Genomic DNA, 18,111 nt, shown 5'->3' with positions numbered 1-18,111 from the left:
TGTTTTTTCTTAGTTTGGAAACTTGTGAGAGAGGTTTTCGCCAAATATTTCTCACGTCATCTCTACCTCTCTTCTTATCACATTTCCCTCTCCCCGTCGCTGCCCATCCATCTTTCAAAAAGAAGGGATGAATGGAGGTACTGAGCAGAGGAGAGAGGAAGGGCATTTTAAGTTCAGTCATCCAGATGAAAGGAAGACTAAAGAAAGCGAGTCAGAGAAAAGGAGAGTTAATGATTTATGCTGTCATTCGTGTGACCGCGCAGAGACAGCCTCTGCCTGACGATGCATTCAGTGCGACTAGATCACTCCATCCGCTCATTTCATCCGGCTGAGAGGACTTATAATGCTCCCCTGCCCTTTCCTGCTTGCCACCTCCCTCCCCCTCCTTTAAAAAAAAGTAGCAAAGGACAGCGGGGAGAAATGAGGATGATGATGAGTGACAAGACCGCCAAAGTTTAGAGAGCGTGACAATGTGGTCGCATTTTTGAAAAATGGTCCTGCTGTGCAACCAATAATTTCATTTGCACCAGAGTTAACACACACACACACACACACACACACACACACACACACACACACAAAAAGGTTTCACAGAAAATTCACAATTATTCATAAGATAACAAGGATACAGAGAGTGCAAAGAGGAGGCGGGTGAATGATGATGTCTGCAGAGAGGACAGATATTGTATTGTGAGCGAGTGAACGTGTGAAAGACTGAATGGGTGGAGGTTATTTTATACAGCCAAAACACCAAAGCACTGGGTTGTGTTTGGAATTGGCCAGCGTGGGCAGCCTGTGTCGATACAACAGATAATAATTGACCTAGCTCAGATTAATAAGCTATCTTGATATTGACTTAAGCATCGGTTCACCAAAATCAAAACATCAAAAAACTAAAACACGATATCGAGCCATGCAAATAATTTAGATTTAGTTTTACTGAAACTTCTGCCTTGACCTCACTACAATAGGATAATAGAATTCTCTGCAACTGCAACTAATACATATTCATGAATCTTTCCTTTTTTTTAATCAATCATTTCAATCATCACTGAAATGCTAAATAAATATGATATTCTATAACAAGCTTTGAGAGCCCATGAAAGTCTATACATTTCTTGTTATGTCAGAGCAACAGTCCAAAACCCAAAAATATTTACTTAACAAAATGTCTCCGAGAAAAGCAGCAAATCCTCATATTTGAGAAACTGGAATGCAATGCAATGTTGGGCATTTTTGGTTCAAGAGCTTAAGCAAAGTTATTATATGCTGATTATTCATTTTCTGTTCACAAACTAATTAGGCAGCATTACTAAACAGAAACCTTTAAAAAACAATGTCCCAGTCGTGTCATCATGAATCCTGTGTAGCATTGAAGAGCTAGGATTGGCCAGGCGTCCGTACTCGCATGCTCAGGTCCTATCCCCTGACCAATGGGTCTATCCTGACTCTAGTATTGCTTTGCCAGACCTTCCCTCACAGCGCTGCTGAGGATGGTCTGGCTAGTGCACACAGCATGACATTTATTTAAACCAATCACATTTGTCATGGGCGGCACTAAGCGCCCGACAGAGCCACGGTTCTGCTGCAAAATAGCCTGGAAGGAACTTGTTTTGGTGGAACGTGTGTACGTTCAAAAGTTGTTTTAGTCGTGTAACAGAAAGCTCAGATTAGACAGATAGTCTAGCTAGCTATCTGGATTTACCCTCCAAAGATATGAGGTGCAGAACCATAGTCCTCAGAAATTTACCAAAGTTTAATATTCCAAAACAAAGAAAGCTGAAGGTAACGGATATCCGGGCGAAAAGAGCGTGATCCGGCGGAATTTTCAGCAGCACCGGAGCAATCCCAGAAGTGGAACGTCATGAATATAGACTATCCTGACCCTAACCACTCGAGGTCCCTGCCTAACCTCAACAAAGTAGCGTGATTCATATGAAGTGTCCCGGTCACGCAGTGTAGCGCACAGGTCTCTCTGCCAACAATCTTCATTATTTTGTAGACATTTTAGGATGTTGGCATGTACACTGACATTGCAATGAGTTGAATGGCGAAGAAGTAGAAAGCAATTAAGAACTGTACTACAGTATCATCTACAACAGTGATTCCCAACCAGGGGTACCCCAGGGGGTCTTCTGCAATTGCCAGGGGGTATGTGGAAAGATCAACCAATTTACTCAACTAAAATGAACTTTGCTTTATTCATTAAGTAATGGCATACATACGCAACGCTTGCATACAACGGGTCGAAACGTTGCAGCACAATAAACGTATGGGAGTATTAGCAGAATGCGGGCATTTCATTCTTTTTCAGTTGTATCCAGCCCCTTTTTGCCCTGCACCTCACCGGTGGGGATGTGCACACTACCACTACTGCTCTACCAAATTAGGGTTAACCGTTAAAAGACAGTAAGATTTTTGACCAATTAATATCAGTTAAAAACAATATTATAAAACCAAAAATAAAAAAAAAGACACAGCGAAGAGCTACGTGACACATGCAACTATATCACTGAGGACTTGAGGGTTAAATTGGTTGTCCTACACAGAGTATGCAAGGCAGACACACAGCTGACAACCTCGCAGGTGGATTCGGCTGCGGACCGCTGTGGACGTGTGTCCATCGTGCAAGCAGTTCCAGGAAAAGTGGCTGCTTTTGTCGACGGAACATTGTGGCTGCATGATCGGTACAAGTCCGCAGCTGTCCACAGAACGCTAAAAGTACGTCTGAGCCACCCGGATGGGTGAAAAGGGACTCCATTGTCGGTTAACAATTAACGATCTGTTAACGAGGGTCGGTTATCGGTCAGAAAAAAGGTTCTAAATTAGCATCCCTGCACCAAAAATATCTTACACATTTGTACTAAAACATAGACACTGTGGTTTAATATAGCAGATTGCAACAGTTCCTCACCTGGAGATCTGAAAGTCCAGGCCTCATCATCATCAAAGTGTGTATCCCCAGCTGTGAACCTCTCTCCGGGGAAAAATGCATGCGCTACGGTGCCCCCTGGCCCATCAAAGGGATATCCATCATTGTGGTCGGCCTTAGTGAAGTCAATTTGAATGTCTGCATCACTGCCGGCCACCTCGTGGAAGTTTAGTGGTGCGATGTCACTCCAGACCTTCAGGGCGTAGTACATCAGGGCTCGAACAGTGTCCCTGCCCAGTAAGGCCGAGTCCTTAGGGAAGGTCCTCACTCTGAGAGAGGACAGAGAAAGGAGGGAATATGTTACATACAAGAAGAAGAGGAAAAAGAGGAGGTGAAGAGGGGAAGAAGGGCATAGGGGAATTGGAGGCTGATGAAGAATGTGGACCGGAGACTTGACAGAAGAACAAAGTTAAAGTGGAGACAAGAGAGGAGAGCTGTTCAAGTGAGAGGAGAAAATAATGATGATGGACAAGAAACAAGAAGAGAAGAAAAGGAAAATTAAAGGAAGATAGGGTAAGAGAGGTCAAATCCATGGGAGGAGACAAGACGAGGAGTATGTCAAGTGTACGAGTGACACATCAGAGGTGAACATGAAGACGGGGAAAGGATGAAAAAGGTAAGTGTGGGAAAGAAGGCGCTGAGCACCGGAGACTGAATGAAGCGGAAAAAGAAAGCAGGATACAGTAGATACAGGCAAGAGAAGAGCAGGGTGGAGAGATAGCTTGAAATTATATAAAAGCACTAAAGCATAAAAGGTCAACTACACAGTGTTTACCACTGAGAAAGACCTGCACCAAAACAAAAATGTCTGTTTGCGTATCTTTTGTGATTCCATCGTTTTTTGTATTTCACGGTTAGGTGCTCACACGTACTGGTAATAAATTGAGAATACAATGTGCATCTGAAAAGCTTATGGCATCAGCCTTCAGGAACAACTTGTCAGTTTTTCCTTTTCCTTCCTTATTTAAATTCTCTTCCTTCCTCTCATCACACTTAACATCTCTCAAGCTATTTCTTTCTGTCAGCGACAGTAGAAACAGGAAAAAGTATCAACAGAAAACCACTTAGACGTCAAGCTATGTATGTCTACCCTGTTGTCTTCTGAATCTCAACTCCTCCATTCTCTCGTTGTCTCTCTCATCCCCTTACTTTTCTCTCCACTCTCCAGTATTTGCCACTTCCTACTTTTCTGTTTCTACACGGTGCACTCGCCTTCTTTCTCCCCACAAAAGCACTGTGTAAATACACAAAGAGATTCAGCCATTGCAGGCTGCTGTAGGACATTTAATCAAGACTCCTGAGCCAACCAGCTAGAAATTGGTTAACAAATGAACAAAGTGGTGTGTTGATGTATATTCCTTTATTAATTCAAAAAGCAAAAGCTAACAAGACAGCGTCCCATAATTTAAACTTGTTCACCTGTGATTGCTGCGATACAAAAAAAACAAAACACTGAAGGTACTTTATTGTACAGAAAATCATCCAATTACTTTCTTCCATCAACATCCTATTCAATGTTTATACTACCACAGGTGTTCAAGGTTATTCTGGTAGCACATCATGCTCATATGCGCTCCAGGTGTTAGACAGCTGGATTTTATTGACAATTTTGACCTCTTTTTCAAGTGTCGTGTCTTGCATCAAATGAGGCAAAGATGTACCTTAGTCAAAAAAGGAGCAAAAACATGGATATTGATTAACATATTGATTGTCATAGACAGCCCTGAGGACTAGTTTAATACTAAAGGGCAAGGTGTCCCACATATATAGACATCATTCTACATGTACAAACAGAAGTTCTTCTTCTCCGTGTCTGAAAGGAGAAAATACTTGAAGACTGAAATAAAAAAGGACAAATTGGTGTAAGATAACCTCGGAAGAACACCAATTCTTGCATGTAGCTGCACCAAAACAAAAATGGCCATCCGTCAAACCACCTGTGTTTCTGATTCATGCTGCAATTTGTATGTAAAATGCGATAAAATGGCAAATCTATGTAAAATTGTGAATGGGAGTAATTTCTGGTGAGAAAAGAGGACTGTAAACTATGTAGGGAGAGTTGAAGCAGTGACTTTTCAGAATCTGTGGATAAACCCGCTTATAAATGAATTGTCTGTTATTCATGGTATAACACACTAGTTTTCTATTTGGCTGGTGTTTTAATCCATTCTTTAAAAAATAAATTACGGAGCACAGTTGAAGATTAATGAATCTTATTCATTAAGGAAAAATGACCAAAAAAGAGTGCTCTGATGCTAGAATCAGTGAATGTTTTTTCGCTGGGGGAATAATGGAAAAGGTTTGAGAGAATGAGTCTTAAAGTTATAACCCTTACGATTTTCATTAAATTGAGGGGTCCACAGGACACAATGCATGTCCTAAAATTGCATGAAGTAAGGTAACCAATCCCTGCTGTTGTATGGAAACTACTCACTGTGCAGCATGAAATCAGATCAGCGGTTGCTTATGGCATGATGGAAAAAGGCAGAATAACGACTGACTTTTTTTTATTTAAACAATGTGAGTTTGTTTCGCTGCACATACCACCCCGTGTTCTTCTGTTGTACTTCTGACACAGTAGCTGTTTAAGGATTTCATTTTACTATAGGCTGACATCTTACGGATTTTAACTTTAAACTCAAAATCACAGTGTTATAGCTTGCCAACATCTCCCCTTCATGGTGCCTATGCAAATCCCACTCCACGACAATAATACAACAAAAAACTCATTATGTTTGATCAGTTTAGACAAGCGCTATAGGACATGTCAAACTCAAGACTCTGTGTCAATCATGATAAACATTTGGGTCACAAATAGGTTCAGAAGTTCTGTCACTACAAACAATCTTGTCATTCCTATTCCTTCTTTTATTAAAGCTGGCATTTTGAGAGCCAAATTCCTGTCAAACAAATCACTTGTTTGACACTTGTTTCAATTCATACACAAATCTTTTATGATTAGGGACTTTTTCTGAGGGCTGGTGACTCATACCTCTGACTGAAGCCTCTCCCCCCACAGTTTTCTCTGCTCTTTTGCCAGCCTAGCTTCTCTGGTCATGGTATAGGTACACTTTCCAAGGTTCATTTATCTTTCCTGATTAATGCTGAGCTCTTTTATCAGGCATGGTTAAAAAAATTAATGCAATATAACCAATAACATAATTTTCAAGGGATGCTGGGCTGCTTATTATTTGTCAACTGGGCATTTCCCAGTTTGATTCAGACTCATTTAATCTGTTAACGACTGTGTATAAAGACCACCAAGTCTGAAGTGTGCTCAGCTTAGTGAAATAGGAAGACAGAAGGATTGTTTGTCCAGTACTCTGATCACTGGGACTGGCTCTGCAAACATGTGCCCACCCTGACAGCTCATCACAGAGGTTTGAAAGTAAATGATTGCACTCCAAAAACAACTCACTTATGTATAAGCTGTAATTCAAGTGAACAAGTTGAGGCTGAATGGCTGTGTGTTTGTCAATGTGTGTATTTCTGTGCGTGCTTCCAAATGTGTGTGGATCGGATCAACCTTGAGTACCTTTAAACAACTTAAGATCATATGGTTAATCCTTTTATTAATTTCACCAACTATATTATTTCAGATGAGAAAAACAAAATTTGAGAAGGAACTGCCTGATGTAGGTAAGAAGAACATAATGAGGAGAGAGAAGGAAAGAGAGGCCGATACTGTAACATAAGGGAGAGTGAAAAAAAGAGGGAGAAAAAAGCAGACACACAGTTGCTCTCCTATGGCAGAAATATTTCTGACAACTCCCCATGGCTTCATCTCCCACAATCCTAACTTTAGTCAGAATCAGAATGACGAGTTCCTAAGTTTCAGCGTTTCTCCAGGCTACTACACTCAGAGGGATCAGTGATCACACAGACACATTTCCATCTCTGACAGAGTATGTGATGTCTCCTGTTCCTTACTCGCAAAAAAATGTACCTCATTACAAAAGCTCTTTAAAAATGGCTTATGTTACAGACTTGTAAGGCAGTACAGGGTGTGAGTATGAGAGAGAGAACGAGAGAGATTGCATTTAAATTCAGTGTTTAAAAAAAATGAAACTTGGTGAAAGCTCTTTCCTCCATAGTTATATCCACTTAGGGACTGTTCATTTTTTATTTGAGGGGCTACCGGAGGAGTTTTGGTATCTTTAGTCAAAATAGACTTGACCCTCCCTTCTCCAGCAATAAATGTTTCTATGACCCTCCAAAATGTTTTGGAAAAAGGCATGACCCTCCCCAACAATTTATTGATACCTTCTGTACTGGTTTACGCTTGGCAAAGATGTACAGATAGCCACTGTTTTTTACAACCATGACATACATGACTTAACCTCTGCTTTCTCATCTTACACATCACACTCCACTATTATAGTGGCCATTTCAGTAGATTTACTCACTAACATTGTTGTAGAAACACAATAAGCATGGAAACTAAATGCACACTTCCTGCATTACTGCATTACTTCAAATACTAAGTTACTCCTCTAGTAAACTAGTATTCACATGAAATAAAACAATAAAACATTGAGACCATTCAACAAAACACACTGGGTAATAACCCATATTGACAGCTAGCCCAATAAAAAATTCAAATTTAAGTGTTGGTGTGCAAAGCGCTGCAACAATCACAACCACCATGGATTGCTGTTGTGGCCAACAACTGGAAACATTATACATTGTTCTTCTGCTATTTCATTACTAAATTCACTTCTGAGACTTTTTTATGCGAGAAATCAACTATGTAGAGCTCAAATATGGGCTGTTTTACGAAAATTGATGGCTAATTGCAAATTTGGTCCGACTGTGTAGGAGTTCAGAAGCTCCACAGTCTGACGTGACAGCCGGCGGGAGCCTACCGGGGTGGCTGGCTTGCCGCCCGGCCTGTCCACCTTCACAGACCCGCTGTGAGCTGGCAGGAGCTCTATAGATAGGATTGGAGATGAGAAGTTTAACTGACACATAACCACGATCAGCGCTCACACGCTACATTTAGCACCAACTGCAATGTTTAATTTTAAATGAATGTAGGCTACTGGCACATGTGGATGCTCAGTATTTTCCGTGGGTGCTCGAGGTTGAGGCAACGTGAAACCTTTGAGCTAGTCAGCTTCATTATATTCCAGTTCCATGTCAGTGACAATACTTTGGCAACAGGTGGCACAGTTAGCTATAGGATTGCATTCTCAAAGAAAGCAACTCCAAACTCGTGTTGCTGTCATGTTGCGATTTTTGTTGGGTCAGACCCATCTCGATAGGGGGGCCGAGACTGAGAGCTACATGGAACAGTATGCACCAAACAAGCCACTTTGACATTTTGCTGTTCCCCCACCTCACCCCCCCCCAGACTAAAAAAAGTTGGGTGACCCTCCCCTCAACAAAGAATAAAAAGACATGACTCTCCCCTTTTCCTCCAGTGGTCCATTCCATAAATGCCGAACGGTCCATTATAGTAACAAATATCACATAATGATAAATAGGTCATCATGCCTTCCATGATAGATAGGAGCGTAATAGATGAAGGAGTCATGCTGTGTTAATTTCTGTATTGCTTCACCCTACCAAAAACTACATTTACACTCACTGGCAGAGACCTGACAATGAAAGATAATGTATTTTCATCGTTAACCAAATATCTATTCTTGAATCAAAACCAATGTCCTTTACTGCCTTAGCTTTGATTGAGGTCCAATTGTAATGTCTTTGGAGTTGTAATACACATTGTCAACTATAATCAAAACCTAAATTAAATAACTTTTTCCAACAACACTGCAGAAAACGGCATGGTATTTGCATTTAAGCTTTGAGTGCTAGGGAAGTTTGTATATAGGCCGAGAGATGGATCCCATGCAGGGCAGCAAACAGCCCAAAAGCACTTACTGCTGGTTTATGCTCATTTATAACTGTGAGTGCTTCTTTCAAATGGATTAAAATGGCTGGACAGTGAGAGGACACTGTCATTGGAAGTAGAACTGTAAAACTATAAAAGTAGGGAGGACAAAACTGGGATTTTGGAAAGTGAAGGGGTGGGGGAGGCATGTCCCATGGGTCCCCAGTGAAAAATCAAACCTGTCGGCAGACAAGAACATTTGTTGGTATTGGACGATTCTGCAAAAGTCTAGATTATGCTCAATGTTACTGTTTAAACAATTCTTACTTTCTGCAATATCTGTGCATGGCAGCTCTGATGGGGTTAAGGTTAGAGAAAGATTGTGGTTATGGAAAAATAAACTGTGGTTAAGGTATAAGTAGGATTTGATAACTGAAACACTTTGTTATGGTTAAGAAAAAAATTTACATTAATTGCATATCTACATATATGCCCATCCACCATCCCAACCTCCAAACCCTTACTTTCTACCTCACTACATACAGTATAGGGAACACTACTTCTTGTGCTGGCACTAATGGCCAGATGTACGCTTTTGCGCCCACTTCAGGCGTATTTGTTTCGCAACGTGCGCGTAAAAGCATGGCGAGGTATGTACAAACAGGCCGCACTGAGGTAAAAGCGCTGTCTGCCTGTCGCGGGAACTGAAACTGGCAAATTCCGCTTTTCCGTGTCATGCATATGCATTCATGGTTGGGTGGAGGGACAAGTGGGAGTTTCCCATAAAGAGATGGGAGGGGAAGCGTAAAGTGCACCTAATTATGTATTCCACAGTATTTACAAAGACCGTGAAAGCGCACCTCTATTTTGCGGTGAAAATTGTCCGCCTCTTAAAAGCAGGTGTAAACCAGCCACAAGCGCGTTTCCTCACATATGCCTCTTGGTGAAATGGCAGCAGTAATCTGAGCAAGACAAAGACATAGGCCAAGGATACGAGCTGAAAAGATTTTTGCCACGAGGATCACACCTTTTCAATTGAGTGAACACAAAATCATTAAGCGTTACAGATTAAGCAGCCATGCAATATTACAGTTATTGGAAGAAATCAAAGATGACATTGAATCTCTCTCACATTCCATTCCAGCAGTTGTTAAACTCCTCGCTACATTACAAATATTGGTATCAGGATAATTTCAAACAGTCATAGCATCAGCAGTGGGAATATCGCAGACTGCCCTCAGCCGTATCATAGCACCAGTACTTAACGCTTTGCTACAGCACACTAGTCATCACCATCGGCCATTTAATTGCTCTTCTAAATGCGCGTAATTTACGGTATAGTGGACGGAAAAAGGCGCTGATTACGTGATAAACTGCAGGTTTGGTAAATACGACGTAAGATGATGTATCACAGCATGCGCTTTCTGCATGTTGGCCATGGCACTGATAACGCTACTTTTGCAAATGTACGTGTACATCTGGCCCTGAATGTTGGCATTGGACGAAAACTGTGAGGTCGGCCAATATGGATGTACTATGTATGGATACTGCGAAATTACGACCTTGCGTTGATATGTCCATGAAGCACACAAACCTGCACAATTTCCATGGCTGGAGATGTTTTGTCGTACTCTACAATTGAGATATATTAATAAGCATGTTTGTAATTCCCATGAACTCAGCAGTACACTTTGCTGGATATTTTCCAGGTTTTGCAATTCCAGGGTTTTTAGTCCTGTTAGAATAGGGCTACATTAACTGTAGTTAAAACTGTATTTCAGGCAACAAAGAGTTCCTTATTTCAGCTTTCAATGCAAATTGACTCAAGGTTTCAGGTCACCACTTCACTTGAATGACAAAACAGAGTCTGGGGTTTGGGGGCGAGCAAGAAACAGGTCTGCAACCCATCTTGCTTCCTCTGCCACGGATTAGGAAAAAGTGATTTAACAGACTTTGAAATTAATTGGACAGACAGAAGGCTGATGAGGTGGACTTCACTTTCTCAACCTATTTAATTTCATGGCACAATTTCCAGCGTCATTTGACAAATGAGTAAGGCTTACGTGTTGGTGAATGTGTGTGTGCCTGCGTACATGCTACACATGAATGAGCTTAAGCTGACAAGGAAAGACACAAACAGTTGCACGCACGCACACACAATCTCCTATTAGATTTCACCTGTTTGACTTCTAATTTCCGTATACTTCTTATAGGCCTTTCCACATGCAGAGTGATGATTCAGATGAAGAGAGGCAGAGGGGAAAGAAATGAGGGGTGTATGAAGGGAGAGAAAAGGATGAAGAAAACTCAATGCCTCTTTTGCTGTCCCCCGCCTTCAACCTCTCAGCAGGCTCTTACCTCCTGTGGCTCTGCTGCTCCACAGAGACATGAGCTGACATCAAAAGTGATGCGAAAATATACATACACACAAATATTATTCACCTCCTGTGCTCCGCTACCCTCCATAGACATAAGCTGATTACCCCGAAAATTAAAAGCTCGTATGCAGACGGTGATTCATATGCTCATATGCATTTGTAGATGCACACATGTAGCGGCACAAACACACTCACAAACATGAAAATATTTTGCTGACAAAAACACAGACTCATGCTGTGTATGCCAAGAACTCCTCACACTTTTTTTCACTTCTTTTCTGCACATGCGCGCGTGCACGCACATGCACACACATGCACACACATGCACACACACACACACACACACACACACACACACACACACACACACACTATGTAATTCAGGCTGAAGATCAAAGACATAAAATGAATAGGCTCTGCATGAGTCTACCATCTCTCCACAAATCATTCTCTCCCCTTTCCTTGTTATTTGACTATCATAGTTACCAACTCTAAGATGGCCATGTGAATTCTGAAGAAAAATATAATGGGCCCATAATAAGATAACACTCAATAACAGTTATAGTTATTCTTAAGGTTCCACCAACCAATTTCACAGGTTGGTGGCCTCAAATGGCAGCAGAGAGATACATGCTGAGGACTTCAATATCCTAGTCAATTGTCAATAAACTCTTCTGGGTGGCAGAACTGCTTTGTGATAGAGACACAATGATGTATTTGTGATTGGCCAATAATAGAGGCGCCTCTCATATATACTGGTATGAGGGAAACTCAAGGTGCAAGCTACCCTGACTAAGAGGATCTATTACTCATGATAGCTAATTCAAATCCAGCCCAGCAGTGATGTGATTACCTGAGTTTGTTCAAACTGCATGTAAACAAGGACATATTTTAGAGAATGAAATAATCTCAAATACTATTTAACATTTTTGGCAATAAATACCAACAATTCCTGTTTCTTGTACGATTCCTTTTCATTTGTCAAGTAGTTAATTCACACATGAGTATACAAAAGAGGCTTTACCATGTGGTTATTTCATATAAACTATTTAAATATTAAATTACAAGAAAACATAAATACTATTACGTGATATATGTCGTTATCGAGATATGAAATGACCCACATCAGAATAGAAGACCTTGGCCATATTGGCCAGCCCTATGATGAAATGAGTCTAAGATGAGTCAAAATATAGAAGAATGCATACATTTGGGGACGCTATTGTACCCTCTCAAAGTTAAAAACAACAGTGGATAGTTGAATTTCTGTAAACGTTTTCAAGATCTCCACATGCATGCCAGAATGACACATTATGTGGAAATCAAATTAATTTAGCTTGCTATTCTTAGTTTGGAAATGGTGAAGGAATGGGTCAAAGTGAATTACCTGATGAAAGCTCAACAAGACATACAGTATCAAAGTAGTTCATATACTGTAGGTGCCAAAGGAACAAGAGAATGAAAAAAAACATCTGTCATGCTGTGGTATGCCTGGCCATTACTGCTAGCAGCTTTATATTATTACTACTTATAGTCCCAGAGATACTTCTAGGGCAATAAGTACCTGTGCTTTGGATACAGCTGTGGCATTTCTTAACACTCACTAACAACTATGAGCTATGGCTATAATTAGTACTTTGATGGACCCCTGCTGCTGAGTTATGACCATGGCTACACCTAATATTCTCATTACCAACCGCCTTCAACTTTGAATATGGCTCTACTGTTTTTAAATAACCCTCAGTGGGTTCGGAGTGCTTGGCTACACCATGCAGGTCTCACAAAACAATGGCTTTGAGCTTTAGGATATGTTAATATAATAATAATATAATACACTCCACAAAAAGTTAAGAGTATGATGCCACTGTGGACTTACATCTATGATGGAGTTTCATGGTAATTAAGTGTGTGTTGATGTTCTTAAAGCGCTCATTCTTGTACTCCATTCATTGACTTCACTGAAATATGACAAGTCTATTTTTTCAATCCAGCATTTAGTCAGTAAAACCCACCCACTGTATCAGACTAAATAAATGCAGAAAGAAAAGATGCAATCTTTCTCTTCATGTTTCCTTCTTGTTTACTTTCTTTTCTCTTTGTTATCCTCATCCCCATCTTTTCTCTCCTCCACTCAGCTCGCTACACCTATCCGTTTGAGTTATCCGCCGGGCTGCTAATGACTGCCAGGCTGTCTGCTGTGATAATGGGCTAACAATATGAGATAATGAGCTAACAGTGGGCTGTTACACAACTGGGCCGTAACATACTTGGCCGTGCAGTGTGCTGTATGGGTGTGTGTGTAAGACAAAGAGAAAAAGAGGCAAGCAGAACTTAAACTGGGGATTAAGGGCTCAACCCTGGCACATGACTCCCAGACATTATTACAAAAATAATTTACTTATGTTTCTATTGCGGAAAAACACATTGCATACAGCCAGTCATACTGACTCTGTTTGTGAAACAAACCACATTTCATCCAAAACTTTGTGGCCTGTGCACAGACTCAAAAGAACCATCCAGTGCAGAGCCACGTGACAAGAGTAAGATCAGAACTCAACTTAACTAAGTTACTCTTGCAATGTTTGCAACCTGATTATGTTAACATGGTGACAGTTACCTTGTTGTGACTCTAATTTATGTCAACTTTGTATACCATTCACTGATCATACTCTCACTTATGAACAAACTGTTATAAAACTCCAGTAACATAAATCCTAATTAACTCATTTGGGATCTGGGACATGTAGTGCTTTTCATGTGTCCTCCTTTCCTTATTTTATTCTAACATCATGTTCCCCAGCCAGTGGCTAGAAATGGCGATAGGTGTAAACCGAGCCCTGGGTATCCTGCTCTGCCTTTGAGAAAATGAAAGCTCAGATGGGCCAATCTGGAATCTTCTCCTTATGAGGTCATAAGGAGCAAGGTTACCTCCCCTTTCTCTGCTTCGCCCGCCCAGAGAATTTGGCCTGTCCATGAGAGAGAGAGACATCATGGCTTTTATAAACAAGCGAAGCATGGCAGTTGGTCAAGGCCACACCCCCATCCTCCACCTTGCCCCTCTCTCTCATCCTCAATAGCATTTAAAGCTACAGACACAGAAATGGCACAGACTGAGGAAAGCTCATTGTGGGACTGGCTTTTGTGGCTGTAATTCTGCACCAAAGCTGAATTTTGGGAAAGAGACTTCAGAAACAGTATTAGGGGACCACTAAGGTCTATATAAAATCATCCAAAGAGCATCATGTCAAAGGACCTTTAAGTAAATGTTTTACGTTTAAAAAAACAACTTTTTCTGACTTAAAAGAAAAATTAACTCTATACATTTGATTAATAAAACATCAATAAACCATTTTATTTATATAGATGGCCTTGCCAGCTGTACAATGAAACAATTAAAATTAATGTATTTATGATATATGCTGTGTTGCAGTTATATAAATAGTTGTACCTGATGTGGTGGCTCGGAATACTAACATTTAATATGGCTGTCAGATTGCATCTGGCTCATTAGCTGTTTTGCACATTATCTTTATTCTGTCAGCCCTGTTCACCCATATAATCTAATAAAGCAGAAATACCATGAAATATTAGATGATAAAAATAATTTTCCAACGCAACCTGTGAGGGAAATCGCTATGCAAGTGCTCCAACATCAGTTGAAAAAGACGGCAGCAGAAAGCACGACAAGAGTATTACAGAGGCAGCCAATCTATGCAGAATATCAATGCTTTTGTTGTGGTGCTTTACTGAAAATATGCAACATATGGAAATCTCTCTGGATCTGAAGCCAGCACATAGTCCACAACTGTTCCAGAACACTGTTTGACAAATCTGAGTGCTGTGAATACAAAGGTGCTTCACTGGACTGAAGACAAACCTGTCTTATTTCAGAGTGGAGTGAGCTGACGGGAGCCTGGTGTATGACTGGCAGCAGTACAAAGAAGACAAAGAAAGTTAAAGCCCACCAGGATGGAGGTGATGCATAGGCGCGTGTGTGTATGCAATATATACTGTATGTATGTGTGTTGGCTCTTCTGATTTCTAAAATGATGGACATATTCATATTCTGCAAACCAACTTTTGGCAGCTCATTGTTGAATCAGTCCTGAAAGCTTTTGTGAATCAGCCGGACCAACCATGTTTTACTGGCTCCCCTCTGCTGTCTAACACTATGTGCTGTGGTTCCATTTTATTCTATCATGGAAAAAAAGAGCTCTCTCTAAAACAAATTCTTTGCTTTGGGGAGTCATACATATTACTTTCTTCTTTCACCACCTGTAGGCTTGAAAGGTGGCTCTAAAAAGTTGGCATCATGCTCTTTGTGAAGGCTTTTGTCAGCTCAGATTAACAGCAGTTGAAATTGATTCAAACGGTGAGCCAGAGTCATGGCAAAAAGCCCTTTTAAACCAAGTTTTTCTAATCCACAGTAACCTGCAAAAAGCACTTGTGCAGCATTAACCACTTATATGTTGTAGATGTTTCATGTTTAGAGTGTTTCAAACAATACTCTCTTTTCCAATAGATTACTAAATGCATTGCTTCTGCCAGAGCTTTTGGGAAATATGCAGGTGATGATGTGACAAGGTAGTAGAGCAATTAGCTGTATTGTGTAGAGGCTAGAAGGTTATGAACATATTGTAGGCTTAACACCAGAGAATTGATTATGTTCCTAATGGTTTTTACCTCATTTTGAGACTTTGTTTTTGTAGTGACTGGATCACCATTGGAATACATTATAATTAAGATTAAGATGAGGGACAGTGAATGACTGACAGACACATACACACATGCATGCACGCACGCATGCACGCACACGTGCATGCACGAACAGGGACCTTTGGTTTTTGACACAGCACTCTCTGCCAGAAGATATACTCTATATATAATTAATTTAATGTTAATGTTCATATGACTGTTTATTGTGTTATTTGATTTAAAAACAAACATTTACATATACATTTTCAGTGGAATATTCCTTTAATAACAATAGAACTGTATGGACTAAGACTGGATCTAATTAATGTAAATACAAATATTTTCAGGAACTTTCTACACCTTGTTGCAATAATAAGGGAATTTTATCGAATAGCAATTTTTAATCACTTAAAACAACATTCTATTTATTAGTTTAATGAGGCATCCGAGTCTTTGTACATCCTCTGCGAGGACAGACGTGTTTGTTGTTAATTAAAGGTCTCTCTAATCAGCTTGCCACTTACACAAAATGCTTTTCCTATGAGGCAGAATTGATCTGGAGAGCAAAAGATTTCCGGCTTGAGGAAGAGTTCTCTGATATAATTTCTCAAAGGATGCAGAGTTTGAGGAGGGACGGTGGGATTTTTGATGTATTGCTGACTGCTCTACTGGACTTAATCTGTACGGAACTGCATTAGGTTCAGATAAACAGATCGGATATGAAACAAATAAATTATCCTCAAACACAAATTATACTAAACAAACTCAAGTGGATGATTTTCCTTTACATAATCAACTTTGGAGTAGGCCTACCCAAATAATATAACCATGATCTATTTTCAATTGACGTGTATTTTCACCTTATCCTTCCATTATAGATATCAGTGGTAAATAGTGTAACCTCCTGCATATTATTCAGCCCATTTTTTTATCTGTAAAATACTGTAATATAATGATATCAACATAGTGTCTACTAGACCTTATATTTCATATTTCCTACCTCCAGGACAGATGCCTCTTATTCCATTTGTTCTGAGGAGGCGGGCTTCGTTTCCTGCGGCCCACTGTCATCTCTGCCTCAGACACATCTGGCAGAGAACATCTGGGTGTTGTCATTAGGCCCAGTGTGGCTTGGTCTAAAGAGGAGAGGAGGCTAAAGTTGGATAGTTTTCTTGATTGGATTGCATTATATCATTCACTCCTCTTTATATTTTTTCCTCCATCCAGCCAAAGTACCAACCGTCCCACATGATTCCCCCAGACAAACACAGCCACATACCTAAGACTCCGGTCTCCTTTAGCCCTCCGTACTTCTGCATGGCTTTGATGGCCTTGGTCAGGGCCTCCTTGGTCTGAAGCTGACCAGTCACTGGGTCAGGGGGTGGGAGGTAGCCAAACTTACTGAGCCAGTCCTGGAAGGGAAACCACAGACACAGAGTTCAAGAGTCATCCCAGGCATTCCAAGGACTCCAAGTACCCCAAAGCTGCTGAAAAGGTCTGACACCTGTCCATTCAGTTCCTGAGGTGTTATTTTACAGTCTGTGCATGTGTACCTGTTGCTGACAATAAAGACAGGAAACCGAGCAAGATGGACGACACGCAATGCGTTGCGATTACATGTTATGCATTTTAGACTTGAGGCCATGAGGAAGCCCACATCTGTAGTCGTTCTTTTTATACCTCATGCTCTTACTCTTTTTGTCTTTCTCCTTTGTTGTTATGCTAAGAGCTACAAATGGGAATGGACATTGTAAGTCTCTATTTGCAAGACATGTAGTGTTGCTGATGGAGCTGAACAGTTTCATCAACAACACAGACAATCAAGGGCAAGATACAGACATTATTAAAATTAATTTAATTAGAATTTTATACAAATGGCATACACCAAATATGTTTTGCATGTGTACATCAGATGAAAGAATAGTATGGCTCAGTAGTTTCACAAAATAATATATATATATATATATATATATATATATATATATATATATATATATATTCATGTATTTGTAAGATCTGACTGATAGATGAAAGCTCTTCTCTCTCTTGCCTTGTATCCATTAAGATTTTTCTTATGTTTCTCTTCCCCTCATCTGTCTCCACCCAACTAAAGCCGCCTCCTCCTTCCTCATGAATTGGCAGCCAATAAGGTGGTGACGCAGAGCGATAGCAAGACATCCCGTCTGTATTGACAACGCAAAAAACCCATTAACTGAATGATTTAGCTCCAGTGAAGCTCTCTGTTGGCTAATATTTGCCTCCTCATCCTT

General features: G+C 40.4%; 1 protein-coding gene across 1 annotated transcript in view; it reads right to left on the bottom strand.

Annotated features, from left to right (window-relative positions):
- LOC114571321 (matrix metalloproteinase-17) overlaps nucleotides 1–18,111 on the bottom strand; it is a 45,477-nt gene that overhangs the window by 25,858 nt on the left and 1,508 nt on the right. Inside the window, exons 3-5 of the mRNA XM_028602221.1 lie at nucleotides 17,121–17,253; nucleotides 16,842–16,977; nucleotides 2,915–3,201 (exon numbers count right to left, since the gene is read on the bottom strand). Of these exons, the coding sequence (XP_028458022.1) occupies nucleotides 2,915–3,201; nucleotides 16,842–16,977; nucleotides 17,121–17,253 (556 nt within the window). The remainder of the gene's footprint in view (nucleotides 1–2,914; nucleotides 3,202–16,841; nucleotides 16,978–17,120; nucleotides 17,254–18,111) is intronic.

This window comes from Perca flavescens, chromosome 16 (assembly GCF_004354835.1).
Source record: "Perca flavescens isolate YP-PL-M2 chromosome 16, PFLA_1.0, whole genome shotgun sequence".
Taxonomy (NCBI): Eukaryota; Metazoa; Chordata; class Actinopteri; order Perciformes; family Percidae; genus Perca; species Perca flavescens.
This window is presented reverse-complemented; position numbering and strand designations above follow the sequence as displayed.